The sequence below is a fragment of the Oncorhynchus mykiss genome, chromosome 1 (assembly GCF_057628025.1).
Source record: "Oncorhynchus mykiss isolate SJ-2025 chromosome 1, ASM5762802v1, whole genome shotgun sequence".
NCBI classification, from domain to species: Eukaryota; Metazoa; Chordata; class Actinopteri; order Salmoniformes; family Salmonidae; genus Oncorhynchus; species Oncorhynchus mykiss.
In genome coordinates, this window is record NC_143022.1 from 1,832,935 (window position 1) to 1,847,603 (window position 14,669).

Here is a 14,669-nt window from a genome sequence, read left to right on the forward strand (position 1 = left end):
AGGGATGACCGGGGATGTTCTCTGTTTAGTGAGTCCTCCAGATCAGAGGCAGTAGGGATGACCAGGGATGTTCTCTGTTTAGTGAGTCCTCCAGATCAGAGACAGTAGGGATGACCAGGGATGTTCTCTGTTTAGTGAGTCCTCCAGATCAGAGACAGTAGGGATGACCAGGGATGTTCTCTGTTTAGCGAGTCCTCCTGATCAGAAGCAGTAAGGATGACCGGGGATGTTCTCTGTTTAGTGAGTCCTCCAGATCAGTTAATGGTTACATGGTTAGCAGATGTTATTGGTCACATGGTTAGCAGATGTTATTGGTCACGTGGTTAGCAGATGTTATTGGTCACGTGGTTAGCAGATGTTAATGGTCACGTGGTTAGCAGATGTTAATGGCCACGTGGTTAGCAGATGTTAATGGTCACATGGTTAGCAGATGTTATTGGTCACATGGTTAGCATATGTTAATGGTCACATGGTTAGCAGATGTTAATGGTCACATTGTTAGCAGATGTTAATGGTCACATGGTTAGCAGATGTTAATGGTCACATAGTTAGCAGATGTTATTGGTCACATGGTTAGCAGATGTTATTGGTCACATGGTTAGCAGATGTTATTGGTCACATGGTTAGCAGATGTTATTGGTCACATGGTTAGCAGATGTTATTGGTCACGTGGTTAGCAGATGTTAATGGTCACGTGGTTAGCAGATGTTAATGGTCACGTGGTTAGCAGATGTTAATGGTCACGTGGTTAGCAGATGTTATTGGTCACATGGTTAGCAGGTGTTATTGGTCACGTGGTTAGCAGGTGTTATTGGTCACGTGGTTAGCAGATGTTATTGGTCACGTGGTTAGCAGATGTTATTGGTCACGTGGTTAGCAGATGTTATTGGTCACGTGGTTAGCAGATGTTATTGGTCACGTGGTTAGCAGATGTTATTGGTCACGTGGTTAGCAGATGTTATTGGTCACGTGGTTAGCAGATGTTATTGGTCACGTGGTTAGCAGATGTTAATGGTCACGTGGTTAGCAGATGTTAATGGCCACATGGTTAGCAGATGTTAATGGTCACATGGTTAGCAGATGTTATTGGTCACATGGTTAGCATATGTTAATGGTCACATGGTTAGCAGATGTTAATGGTCACATTGTTAGCAGATGTTAATGGTCACATGGTTAGCAGATGTTAATGGTCACATAGTTAGCAGATGTTATTGGTCACATGGTTAGCAGATGTTATTGGTCACATGGTTAGCAGATGTTATTGGTCACATGGTTAGCAGATGTTATTGGTCACATGGTTAGCAGATGTTATTGGTCACGTGGTTAGCAGATGTTAATGGTCACGTGGTTAGCAGATGTTAATGGTCATGTGGTTAGCAGATGTTATTGGTCACGTGGTTAGCAGGTGTTATTGGTCACGTGGTTAGCAGGTGTTATTGGTCACGTGGTTAGCAGATGTTATTGGTCACGTGGTTAGCAGATGTTATTGGTCACGTGGTTAGCAGATGTTATTGGTCACATGGTTAGCAGATGTTATTGGTCACATGGTTAGCAGATGTCAATGCGAGGGTAGCGAAATGCTTGTGCTTCTAGTTCTGACAGTGCAGTAATATTTAACAAGTAATCTAACAATTCCACAACAACTACCTTATATACACAAATCTAAAGGGATGGAATAAGAATATGTACATATAAATATATGGATGAGCGATGGCCGAGCGGCATCGGCAAGGTGCAGTAGATATATATAAAATACATGTGATATGAGTAATGTAAGATATGTAAACATTATTAAAGTGGCATTATTTAAAGTGACTAATGATACCTTTTATTAAAGTGGCAGCAGCCTCTCTGAGTTAGTGGTGGCTGTTTAACAGTCTGATGGCCTTGAGATGGAAGCTGTTTTTCAGTCTCTCGGTTCCAGCTTTGATGCACCTGTACTGACCTCGCCTTCTGGATGATAACGGGGTGAACAGGCAGTGGCTCGGGTGGTTGTTGTCCTGGATGATATTTTTGGCCTTCCTGTGACATCGGGTGGTGTAGGTGTCCTGGAGGGCAGTTAGTTTGCCCCCGGTGATGCATTGTGCAGACCTCACTACCCTCTGGAGAGCCCTGCGGTTGTGGGCGGTGCAGTTGCCGTACCAGGCGGTGATACAGCCCGACAGAATGCTCTCAGTTGTGCGTCTGTAAAAGTTTGTCAGGGTTTTGGGTGACAAGTCATATTTCTTCAACCTCCTGAGTTTGAAGAGGCGCTGTTGCTCAACGTTGAGGAACTTAAAACTTTGTCTGTGGACCTGTTGGGGCGGTATGCAAACTGAAGTGGGTCTAAGGTGGCCGGTAAGGTGGAGGTTATATGATCCTTGACTAGACTCTCAAAGCACTTCATAATGACAGAAGTGAGTGCTACGGGGCGATAGTGATTTAGTTGAGTTATCTTTGCCTTCTTGGGTGCAGGAACAATGGTGGCCATCTTGAAGCATGTGGGGACAGCAGACTGGGATAAGTAATGATGGACTGTCATTTCTCTTTGCTTATTTGAGCTGTTCTTGCCATAATATGGACTTAGCCTTATTTGGTAAAATACCGTGTTCTGTATACCCCCCTACCTTGTCAGAACATAACTGATTGGCTCAAACACATCAAGAAGGAAATACATTTCACAAATGAACTTTTAACAAGGCACAGCTTTTAATTGAAATGCATTCCAGGTGACTTCCTCATGAAGCTGGTTGAGAGAATGCCAAGAGTGTGCAAAGCTGTCATTAAGGCAAAGGGTGGCTACTTTGAAGAAACTCATATAAAATATATTTGGATTTGTTGAACACTTTTTTGGTTACTACAAGATTCCATATGTGTTATTTCATAGTTTATGTCTTCACTATAATTCTATCCATGTCCTGCATGAAACAGAATATTGCAATTCTTCAGGTCCTGTTGATAGGATATTCTTGAGCGGAGCTCATCCAGGTTATTCTCTAGTGATTGTACATTCCATTAGCGAACGGACAATCAGGTAGAGGCAGTTTATTTACTCGCCAACGTAGTGTCTTCAGGATGCTGGCTCATTTTCCCTCTCTTGCTCCGTCACTTCCTCTTTCTAGTCCCGGGTATTAGGGCCTGTTTCGGAGTTAGAAGAATGTCCTGCCTACTCCGTAAAGTAGAAATGTACATCCAAATTGTGGTTAGTGATCGATGTTCTAATGTCCAGAAGTTGTTTTCATACATAGGAAATTATGGCAGAGACATTATGTACCAAAATAATTAAGATCAGTCTAAAATAAACTGAATTGATCAGGAGCCTGTAAAACGGCTTGTATCCACTGCAGCACCATCTAACTGGAGGGGAGTTTCTACTACTGCTATGTCTGTCTCTCTCCCTCTGTCTGTCTCTCTGACCCTATGCCTGTCTCTCTCTCTTTCCCTCTCTGCCTGTCTCTCTCGCTTTCCCTCTCTCACTCTCTCTCTGCCTGTCTCTCTCTCTCTCTCTCTGCTTGTCTCTCTCTCTCTGCCTGTCTCTCTCTCTCCCTCTCTGCCTGTCTCTCTCTCTCCCTCTCTGCCTGTCTCTCTCTCTCCCTCTCTGCCTGTCTCTCTCTCTCCCTCTCTGCCTGTCTCTCTCTCTCCCTCTCTGCCTGTCTCTCTCTCTCCCTCTCTGCCTGCCTGCCTCTCTCTCCCTCTCTGCCTGTCTCTCTCTCTCTGCCTCTCTGCCTGTCTCTCCTCTGCCTCTCTGCCTGTCTCTCTCTCTCTCTCTGTCTCTCTGCCTGTCTCTCTCTCTCTCCCTCTCTGCCTGTCTCTCTCTCTCTCCCTCTCTGCCTGTCTCTCTCTCTCTCCCTCTCTGCCTGTCTCTCTCTCTCTCCCTCTCTGCCTGTCTCTCTCTCTCCCTCTCTGCCTGTCTCTCTCTCCCTCTTTGCCTGTCTCTCTCTCCCTCTCTGCCTGTCTCTCTCTCCCTCTCTGCCTGTCTCTCTCTCCCTCTCTGCCTGTCTCTCTCTCCCTCTCTGCCTGTCTCTCTCTCTGCCTGTCTCTCTCTCTCTCCCTCTCTGCCTGTCTCTCTCTCTCCCTCTCTGCCTGTCTCTCTCTCCCTCTTTGCCTGTCTCTCTCTCCCTCTCTGCCTGTCTCTCTCTCCCTCTCTGCCTGTCTCTCTCCCCCTCTCTGCCTGTCTCTCTCCCCCTCTCTGCCTGTCTCTCCCCCTCTCTGCCTGTCTCTCCCCCTCTCTGCCTGTCTCTCCCCCTCTCTGCCTGTCTCTCCCCCTCTGCCTGTCTCTCCCCCTCTCTGCCTGTCTCTCCCCCTCTCCCCCTCTCTGCCTGTCTCTCCCCCTCTCTGCCTGTCTCTCCCCCTCTCTGCCTGTCTCTCCCCCTCTGCCTGTCTCTCTCCCTCTCTGCCTGTCGGTCTCTGCAACAGGAGGCGATGGCAGTCCTTCTAGAGGAGAGTCTACACTACATCCAGGCTAAGTTCCTGTCCTCGGATCCTTCCAGATCCTTTCAGAAAGACTACGCTCCAGCCTACTCCTTCCCCCCTCCTCCTCCCTCCCCCTCCCCCTCCTCCTCCCAGACCCAGTCCTTCCTGGTGCACCGGCTGGGTTTGGTGATTGACGGGCGGACGCTGGCCTACGCGCTGGACAGCAGCCTAGATGAGAAGTTCCTGGCGGTGGCGAGGAGCTGTCGGTCAGTCCTCTGCTGTCGCTCCACACCACTGCAGAAGAGTATGGTGGTTAAACTGGTCCGGAACAAACTGAAGGTCATGACACTGGCCATAGGTATGTACCAGTCTACTTCCTCAACACTGGCCATAGGTATGTACCAGTCTAGTTCCTCAACACTGGCCATAGGTATGTACCAGTCTAGTTCCTCAACACTGGCCATAGGTATGTACCAGTCTAGTTCCTCAACACTGGCCATAGGTATGTACCAGTCTAGTTCCTCAACGCTGGCCATAGGTATGTACCAGTCTAGTTCCTCAACGCTGGCCATAGGTATGTACCAGTCTAGTTCCTCAACGCTGGCCATAGGTATGTACCAGTCTAGTTCCTCAACACTGGCCATAGGTATGTACCAGTCTAGTTCCTCAACACTGGCCATAGGTATGTACCAGTCTAGTTCCTCAACACTGGCCATAGGTATGTACCAGTCTAGTTCCTCAACGCTGGCCATAGTTATGTACCAGTCTAGTTCCTCAACACTGGCCATAGTTATGTGCCAGTCTAGTTCCTCAACGCTGGCCATAGGTATGTACCAGTCTAGTTCCTCAACGCTGGCCATAGGTATGTACCAGTCTAGTTCCTCAACACTGGCCATAGGTATGTACCAGTCTAGTTCCTCAACACTGGCCATAGGTATGTACCAGTCTAGTTCCTCAACACTGGCCATAGTTATGTGCCAGTCTAGTTCCTCAACACTGGCCATAGGTATGTACCAGTCTAGTTCCTCAACACTGGCCATAGGTATGTACCAGTCTAGTTCCTCAACACTGGCCATAGGTATGTACCAGTCTAGTTCCTCAACACTGGCCATAGGTATGTACCAGTCTAGTTCCTCAACACTGGCCATAGGTATGTACCAGTCTAGTTCCTCAACACTGGCCATAGGTATGTACCAGTCTAGTTCCTCAACACTGGCCATAGGTATGTACCAGTCTAGTTCCTCAACGCTGGCCATAGGTATGTACCAGTCTAGTTCCTCAACACTGGCCATAGGTATGTACCAGTCTAGTTCCTCAACGCTGGCCATAGGTATGTACCAGTCTAGTTCCTCAACACTGGCCATAGGTATGTACCAGTCTAGTTCCGCAACGCTGGCCATAGGTATGTACCAGTCTAGTTCCTCAACGCTGGCCATAGGTATGTACCAGTCTAGTTCCTCAACACTGGCCATAGGTATGTACCAGTCTAGTTCCTCAACGCTGGCCATAGGTATGTACCAGTCTAGTTCCTCAACGCTGGCCATAGGTATGTACCAGTCTAGTTCCTCAACGCTGGCCATAGGTATGTACCAGTCTAGTTCCTCAACACTGGCCATAGGTATGTACCAGTCTAGTTCCTCAACACTGACCATAGGTATGTACCAGTCTAGTTCCTCAACACTGGCCATAGGTATGTACCAGTCTAGTTCCTCAACACTGGCCATAGGTATGTACCAGTCTAGTTCCTCAACACTGGCCATAGGTATGTACCAGTCTAGTTCCTCAACACTGGCCATAGGTATGTACCAGTCTAGTTCCTCAACGCTGGCCATAGTTATGTACCAGTCTAGTTCCTCAACACTGGCCATAGTTATGTACCAGTCTAGTTCCTCAACACTGGCCATAGGTATGTACCAGTCTAGTTCCTCAACACTGGCCATAGGTATGTACCAGTCTAGTTCCTCAACACTGGCCATAGTTATGTGCCAGTCTAGTTCCTCAACACTGGCCATAGTTATGTACCAGTCTAGTTCCTCAACACTGGCCATAGGTATGTACCAGTCTAGTTCCTCAACGCTGGCCATAGTTATGTACCAGTCTAGTTCCTCAACACTGGCCATAGGTATGTACCAGTCTAGTTCCTCAACGCTGGCCATAGGTATGTGCCAGTCTAGTTCCTCAACGCTTGCCATAGGTATGTACCAGTCTAGTTCCTCAACACTGGCCATAGGTATGTACCAGTCTAGTTCCTCAACGCTGGCCATAGTTATGTACCAGTCTAGTTCCTCAACACTGGCCATAGTTATGTACCAGTCTAGTTCCTCAACACTGGCCATAGGTATGTACCAGTCTAGTTCCTCAACGCTGGCCATAGTTATGTACCAGTCTAGTTCCTTAACACTGGCCATAGTTATGTGCCAGTCTAGTTCCTAAACGCTGGACATAGGTATGTACCAGTCTAGTTCCTCAACACTGGCCATAGTTATGTGCCAGTCTAGTTCCTCAACGCTGGCCATAGGTATGTGCCAGTCTAGTTCCTCAACGCTGGCCATAGGTATGTACCAGTCTAGTTCCTCAACACTGGCCATAGTTATGTGCCAGTCTAGTTCCTCAACGCTGGCCATAGGTATGTACCAGTCTAGTTCCTCAACACTGGCCATAGGTATGTACCAGTCTAGTTCCTCAACGCTGGCCATAGTTATGTGCCAGTCTAGTTCCTCAACGCTGGCCATAGTTATGTGCCAGTCTAGTTCCTCAACGCTGGCCATAGGTATGTACCAGTCTAGTTCCTCAACACTGGCCATAGTTATATGCCAGTCTAGTTCCTCAACACTGGCCATAGGTATGTACCAGTCTAGTTCCTCAACACTGGCCATAGTTATGTACCAGTCTAGTTCCTCAATGCTGGCCATAGGTATGTGCCAGTCTAGTTCCTCAACGCTGGCCATAGGTATGTGCCAGTCTAGTTCCTCAACACTGGCCATAGGTATGTGCCAGTCTAGTTCCTCAACACTGGCCATAGGTATGTGCCAGTCTAGTTCCTCAACACTGGCCATAGGTATGTGCCAGTCTAGTTCCTCAACACTGGCCATAGGTATGTACCAGTCTAGTTCCTCAACACTGGCCATAGGTATGTGCCAGTCTAGTTCCTCAACACTGGCCATAGGTATGTGCCAGTCTAGTTCCTCAACACTGGCCATAGGTATGTGCCAGTCTAGTTCCTCAACACTGGCCATAGGTATGTACCAGTCTAGTTCCTCAACACTGGCCATAGGTATGTACCAGTCTAGTTCCTCAACACTGGCCATAGGTATGTGCCAGTCTAGTTCCTCAACAATGGCCATAGGTATGTACCAGTCTAGTTCCTCAACACTGGCCATAGGTATGTACCAGTCTACTTCCTCAACACTGGCCATAGGTATGTACCAGTCTAGTTCCTCAACACTGGCCATAGGTATGTACCAGTCTAGTTCCTCAACACTGGCCATAGGTATGTACCAGTCTAGTTCCTCAACACTGGCCATAGGTATGTACCAGTCTAGTTCCTCAACACTGGCCATATGTATGTACCAGTCTAGTTCCTCAACACTGGCCATAGGTATGTACCAGTCTAGTTCCTCAACACTGGCCATAGGTATGTACCAGTCTAGTTCCTCAACGCTGGCCATAGGTATGTACCAGTCTAGTTCCTCAACGCTGGCCATAGGTATGTGCCAGTCTAGTTCAACAAAGTTAAAAAAAAATATATATATATATTGAATCTTTTAACGGTTACAGAGACACACCTACTCATTCAAGGGTTTTTCTGTATTTTTACTATTTTCAACATTGTAGAATAGTAGTGAAGACATCAACACTATGTAATAACACATATGGAATCATGTAGTAACCAGAAAAGTGTTAAACAAATCAACATATATTTGAGATTCTTCAAAGTAGCCAGCCTTTACCTTGATGACAGCTTTTCACACTCTTGAAATTCTCGCAATTCTCTCAAATTCTTACACAGCTATATAAGTCATACTTCACATACACAGCTATATAAGTCATACTTCACCCACCACATACACACTCAGATATAAGTCATACTTCACCCACCACATACACACTCAGATATAAGTCATACTTCACCAACCACATACACACTCAGCTATAAAAGTCATACTTCACATACACAGATATATATGTCATACTTCACCCACCACATACACAGATATGCAAGTCATACTTCACCCACCACATACTCAGATATATAAGTCATACTTCACCAACCACATTCACACTCAGCTATAAAAGTCATACTTCACCCACCACATACACAGCTATAAAAGTCATACTTCACCAACCACATACTCAGCTAAAAGTCATACTTCACCCCCCACATACACAGATATAAGTCATACTTCACCAACCACATACACAGATATAAGTCATACTTCACCAACTACATACACAGATATAAAAGTCATACTTCACCCCCCCACATACACAGATATAAGTCATACTTCACCAACCACATACACAGATATAAAAGTCATACTTCACCCCCCACATACACAGATATAAAAGTCATACTTCACGCACCACATGCACAGATATATAAGTCATGCTTCACCCCCCACATACACACTCAGATATAAGTCATACTTCACCAACCACATACACACTCAGCTATAAAAGTCATACTTCACCAACCACATACACACTCAGCTATAAAAGTCATACTTCACCAGCCACATACACACTCAGCTATAAAAGTCATACTTCACCAGCCACATACACACTCAGCTATAAAAGTCATACTTCAGCCACCACATTCACACTCAGCTATAAAAGTCATACTTCACCCACCACATTCACACTCAGCTATAAAAGTCATACTTCACCCACCACATACACACTCAGCTATAAGTCATACTTCACCAACCACATACACACTCAGCTATAAAAGTCATACTTCACCCCCACATACACAGATATAAAAGTCATACTTCACCCACCACATACACAGATATATAAGTCATGCTTCACCAACCACATACACACTCAGATATAAGTCATACTTCACCAACCACATACACACTCAGCTATAAAAGTCATACTTCACCCACCACATACACAGATATATAAGTCATACTTCACCAACCACATTCACACTCAGCTATAAAAGTCATACTTCACCAACCACATACACACTCAGCTATAAAAGTCATACTTCACCCATCACATACACAGCTATAAAAGTCATACTTCACCAACCACATACTCAGCTAAAAGTCATACTTCACCCCCCACATACACAGATATAAAAGTCATACTTCACCCCCCACACACTCAGATATAAGTCATACTTCACCAACCACATACACACTCAGCTATAAAAGTCATACTTCACCAACCACATACACACTCAGCTATAAAAGTCATACTTCACCAGCCACATACACACTCAGCTATAAAAGTCATACTTCACCAGCCACATACACACTCAGCTATAAAAGTCATACTTCACCCACCACATTCACACTCAGCTATAAGTCATACTTCACCCACCACATACACAGATGTATAAGTCATACTTCACCCCCCACACACTCAGATATAAGTCATGCTTCACCAACCACATACACACTCAGATATAAGTCATACTTCACCCACCACATTCACACTCAGCTATAAAAGTCATACTTCACCAACCACATACACACTCAGCTATAAAAGTCATACTTCACCAACCACATACACACTCAGCTATAAAAGTCATACTTCACCCACCACATACAGACACTCAGCTGTTTGTAAGTACAGGAACCTTTGTGGGAACTGTTTCCTCTATGAAGCTGTAGTGTATTAGAGCTGACCGTGGAAACTGGACCTTACTGAGGTCTTCCCCTGTTTACTGACTGTTACTGAGGTCTTCCCCTGTTTACTGACTGTTACTGAGGTCTTCCCCTGTTTACTGACTGTTACAGAGGTCTTCCCCTGTTTATTGACTGTTACTGAGGTCTTCCCCTGTTTACTGACTGTTACTGAGGTCTTCCCCTGTATACTGACTGTTACTGAGGTCTTCCCCTGTTTACTGACTGTTACTGAGGTCTTCCCCTGTTTACTGACTGTTACTGCTGGTCTTCCCCTGTTTACTGACTGTTACTGAAGTCTTCCCCTGTTTACTGACTGTTACTGAGGTCTTCCCCTGTTTACTGACTGTTACTGAGGTCGTCCCCTGTTTACTGACTGTTGTTACTGAGGTCTTCCCCTGTTTACTGACTGTTACTGCTGCTTGGGGTCTTCCCCTGTTTACTGACTGTTGTTACAGAGGTCTTCCCCTGTTTACTGACTGTTGTTACTGAGGTCTTCCCCTGTTTACTGACTGTTACTGCTGGTCTTCCCCTGTTTACTGACTGTTGTTACTGCTGGTCTTCCCCTGTTTACTGACTGTTGTTACTGAGGTCTTCCTCTGTTTACTGACTGTTGTTACTGCTGGTCTTCCCCTGTTTACTGACTGTTACTGCTGCTTGGGGTCTTCCTCTGTTTAGTGACTGTTGTTACGGAGGTCTTCCCCTGTTTACTGACTGTTGTTACTGAGGTCTTCCCCTGTTTACTGACTGTTACTGCTGGTCTTCCCCTGTTTACTGACTGTTGTTACTGCTGGTCTTCCCCTGTTTACTGACTGTTGTTACTGCTGGTCTTCCCCTGTTTACTGACTGTTGTTACTGCTGGTCTTCCCTTGTTTACTGACTGTTACTGGTGGTGGGGGTCTTCCCTTGTTTACTGACTGTTACTGGTGCTGCTGGGGGTCTTCCCCTGTTTACTGACTATTGTTACTGCTGGTCTTCCCCTGTTTACTGACTGTTACTGGTGGTGGTGCTGGTGGGGGTCTTCCCCTGTTTACTGACTGTTACTGCTGCTGGGGGTCTTCCCCTGTTTACTGACTGTTACTGGTGGTGGTGGAGGTCTTCCCCTGTTTACTAACTGTTACTGGTGGTGGTGGTGGGGGTCTTCCCCTGTTTACTGACTGTTACTGGTGGTGGTGCTGGTGGGGGTCTTCCCATGTTTACTGACTGTTACTGGTGGTGGTGCTGGTGGGAGTCTTCCCCTGTTTACTGACTGTTACTGGTGGTGGTGCTGGTGGGGGTCTTCCCCTGTTTACTGACTGTTACTGGTGGTGGTGGTCTTCCCCTGTTTTGCTGTTTTAGCACTAAGGTGGAGTACAGAGGACAAGGGGTTGGGAGCTACTAGCTCCTCTTACTGAGTGTGTCTCCCTCTCTCCCTCCCTCCTCCCCCTCTCCCTCCCTCCTCCCCCTCCTCTCTCCCCCTCTCTCCCTCCCTCCTCCCCCTCTCCCTCCCTCCTCCCCCCTCCTCTCTCTCCCCTCTCCCTCCCTCCTCCCCCCTCTTCTCTCTCCCCTCTCCTCCTCTCTCTCCCCTCTCCCTCTCTCTCCTACCATCCCCCTTCCCTCCCCCTCTCCCTCCCTCCTCCCCCCTCCTCTCTCTCCCCTCTCTCTCTCTCTCCCCCCATCTCATTAATCTCAGGTGATGGGGCTAATGATGTCAGCATGATTCAGGTGGCTGATGTGGGCGTCGGCATCTCAGGACAGGAGGGCATGCAGGTAAAGAGAAACATGAGCTGGGCCTTGATGCAGGGAGAGGACGAAGGGAGGGTGGAGAGGGGGAGGTGGAGACAGAAAGGAGAGACTGATTGAGACAGTGAGAGCACGAGAAGGGGATGAGTGGGAAAAGAGGGGGGAGCCGAGGGAGGAGGAGAGATGGGGAGACAAGGAGGAAAAGAGAGGACGGAGGAAAACCACAGGAGGGGAGAGGACAGAGGAGGAGATCCAGAGAGAAGGAGATCCAGAGAGGAGGAGATCCAGAGAGGAGGAGATCCACAGAGGAGGAGATCCACAGAGGAGGAGAACCACAGAGGAGGAGAACCACAGAGGAGGAGAACCACAGAGGAGGAGAACCACAGAGGAGGAGAACCACAGAGGAGGAGAACCACAGAGGAAGAGAGGACAGAGAGGAGGAGAACCACAGAGGAGGAGAACCACAGAGGAGGAGAACCACAGAGGAGGAGAACCACAGAGGAGGAGAACCACAGAGGAGGAGAACCACAGAGGAGGAGAACCACAGAGGAGGAGAACCACAGAGGAAGAGAGAACAGAGAGGAGGAGAACCACAGAGGAGAGAACCACAGAGGAGGAGAGGACAGAGAGGAGGAGAGGACAGAGAGGAGGAGATCCAGAGAGGAGGAGAACCACAGAGGAGGAGAACCACAGAGGAGGAGAACCACAGAGGAGGAGAACCACAGAGGAGGAGAACCACAGAGGAGGAGAACCACAGAGGAGGAGAACCACAGAGGAGGAGAACCACAGAGGAGGAGAACCACAGAGGAGGAGAACCACAGAGGAGGAGAACCACCAGAGAGGAGGAGATCCAGAGAGGAGGAGATCCAGAGAGGAGGAGATCCAGAGACGAGGAGATCCAGAGAGGAGGAGATCCACAGAGGAGGAGAACCACAGAGGAAGAGAGGAGGAGAACCAGAGAGGAGGAGAACCACAGAGGTGAGAGGACAGAGAGGAGGAGAGGAGGAGATCCAGAGAGGAGGAGAACCACAGAGGAAGAGAGAGGAGGAGATCCAGAGAGGAGGAGATCCAGAGAGGAGGACCACAGAGAGGAGGAGAGGACAGAGAGGAGGAGAGGACAGAGAGGACAGAGAGGAGGAGAACCACAGAGGAGAGAGGACAGAGAGGAGGAGAACCAGAGAGGAGGAGAACCACAGAGAAAGAGATGACAGAGAGGAGGAGAACCAGAGAGGAGGAGAACCACAGAGGAGAGAGGACAGAGAGGAGGAGAACCACAGATGAAGAGAGGACAGAGAGGAGGAGAACCAGAGAGGAGAGAGGACAGAGAGGAGGAGAACCAGAGAGGAGGAGATCCAGAGAGGAGGAGATCCAGAGAGGAGGAGATCCAGAGAGGAGGAGATCCAGAGAGGAGGAGATCCAGAGAGGAGGAGATCCAGAGAGGAGGAGATCCAGAGAGGAGGAGATCCAGAGAGGAGGAGATCCAGAGAGGAGGAGATCCAGAGAGGAGGAGGATAACCAGAGAGGAGGATAACCAGAGAGGAGGATAACCAGAGAGGAGGATAACCAGAGAGGAGGATAACCAGAGAGGAGGAGATCCAGAGAGGAGGAGATCCAGAGACGAGGAGATCCAGAGAGGAGGAGAACCACAGAGGAAGAGAGGAGGAGAACCAGAGAGGAGAACCACAGAGGTGAGAGGACAGAGAGGAGGAGAGGAGGAGATCCAGAGAGGAGGAGAACCACAGAGGAAGAGAGAGGAGGAGATCCAGAGAGGAGGAGATCCAGAGAGGAGGACCACAGAGGAAGAGAGGACAGAGAGGAGGAGAGGACAGAGAGGAGGAGAGGACAGAGAGGAGGAGAACCACAGAGGAGAGAGGACAGAGAGGAGGAGAACCAGAGAGGAGGAGAACCACAGAGAAAGAGATGACAGAGAGGAGGAGAACCAGAGAGGAGGAGAACCACAGAGGAGAGAGGACAGAGAGGAGGAGAACCACAGATGAAGAGAGGACAGAGAGGAGGAGAACCAGAGAGGAGAGAGGACAGAGAGGAGGAGATCCAGAGAGGAGGAGATCCAGAGAGGAGGAGATCCAGAGAGGAGGAGATCCAGAGAGGAGAACCACAGATGAAGAGAGGACAGAGAGGAAGAGAGGACAGAGAGGAAGAGAGGACAGAGAGGAAGAGAGGACAGAGAGGAGGAGATCCAGAGAGGAGGAGATCCAGAGAGGAGGAGATCCAGAGAGGAGGAGAACCAGAGAGGAGGAGGAGAACCAGAGAGGAGGATAACCAGAGAGGAGGATAACCAGAGAGGAGGATAACCAGAGAGGAGGATAACCAGAGAGGAGGAGAGGACGGAGAGGACAGAGAGGAGGAGAGGACAGAGAGGAGGAGAACCACAGAGGAGGAGAACCACAGAGGAGGAGAGGACAGAGAGGAAGAGATCCAGAGAGGAGGAGATCCAGAGAGGAGGAGATCCACAGAGGAGGAGAACCACAGAGGAGGAGAACCACAGAGGAGGAGAACCACAGAGGAAGAGAGAGGACGGAGGAGGAAAACCACAGAGGAGGAGGAGGAGTAGATAAGGAGAGAGGATGATAAAATATATAAAGTAATGAGGGATGAGGAAGGACAGGAGGAAGGACAGGAGGGAGGGAACATGGTGGAACGGTGTGACTTGAGGTTGTTTGTTAGAGGTGACAGATG

At 48.2% G+C, this 14,669-nt stretch overlaps 2 protein-coding genes across 4 annotated transcripts in view; one reads left to right on the forward strand and one right to left on the reverse strand.

The window, feature by feature from the left end:
* The window catches only part of LOC149985338 (uncharacterized), a 175,620-nt gene that overhangs the window by 119,099 nt on the left and 41,852 nt on the right, over positions 1-14,669 (reverse strand). The gene's annotated exons all lie outside the window — the stretch shown is intronic.
* atp10a (ATPase phospholipid transporting 10A) overlaps positions 1-14,669 on the forward strand; it is a 146,013-nt gene that overhangs the window by 111,271 nt on the left and 20,073 nt on the right. For all 3 annotated transcript variants that reach the window (XM_090229608.1, XM_090229662.1, XM_090229720.1), the window contains 2 exons: positions 4,396-4,750; positions 11,923-11,999. In XM_090229608.1, the coding sequence (XP_090085734.1) occupies positions 4,396-4,750; positions 11,923-11,999 (432 nt within the window). The remainder of the gene's footprint in view (positions 1-4,395; positions 4,751-11,922; positions 12,000-14,669) is intronic.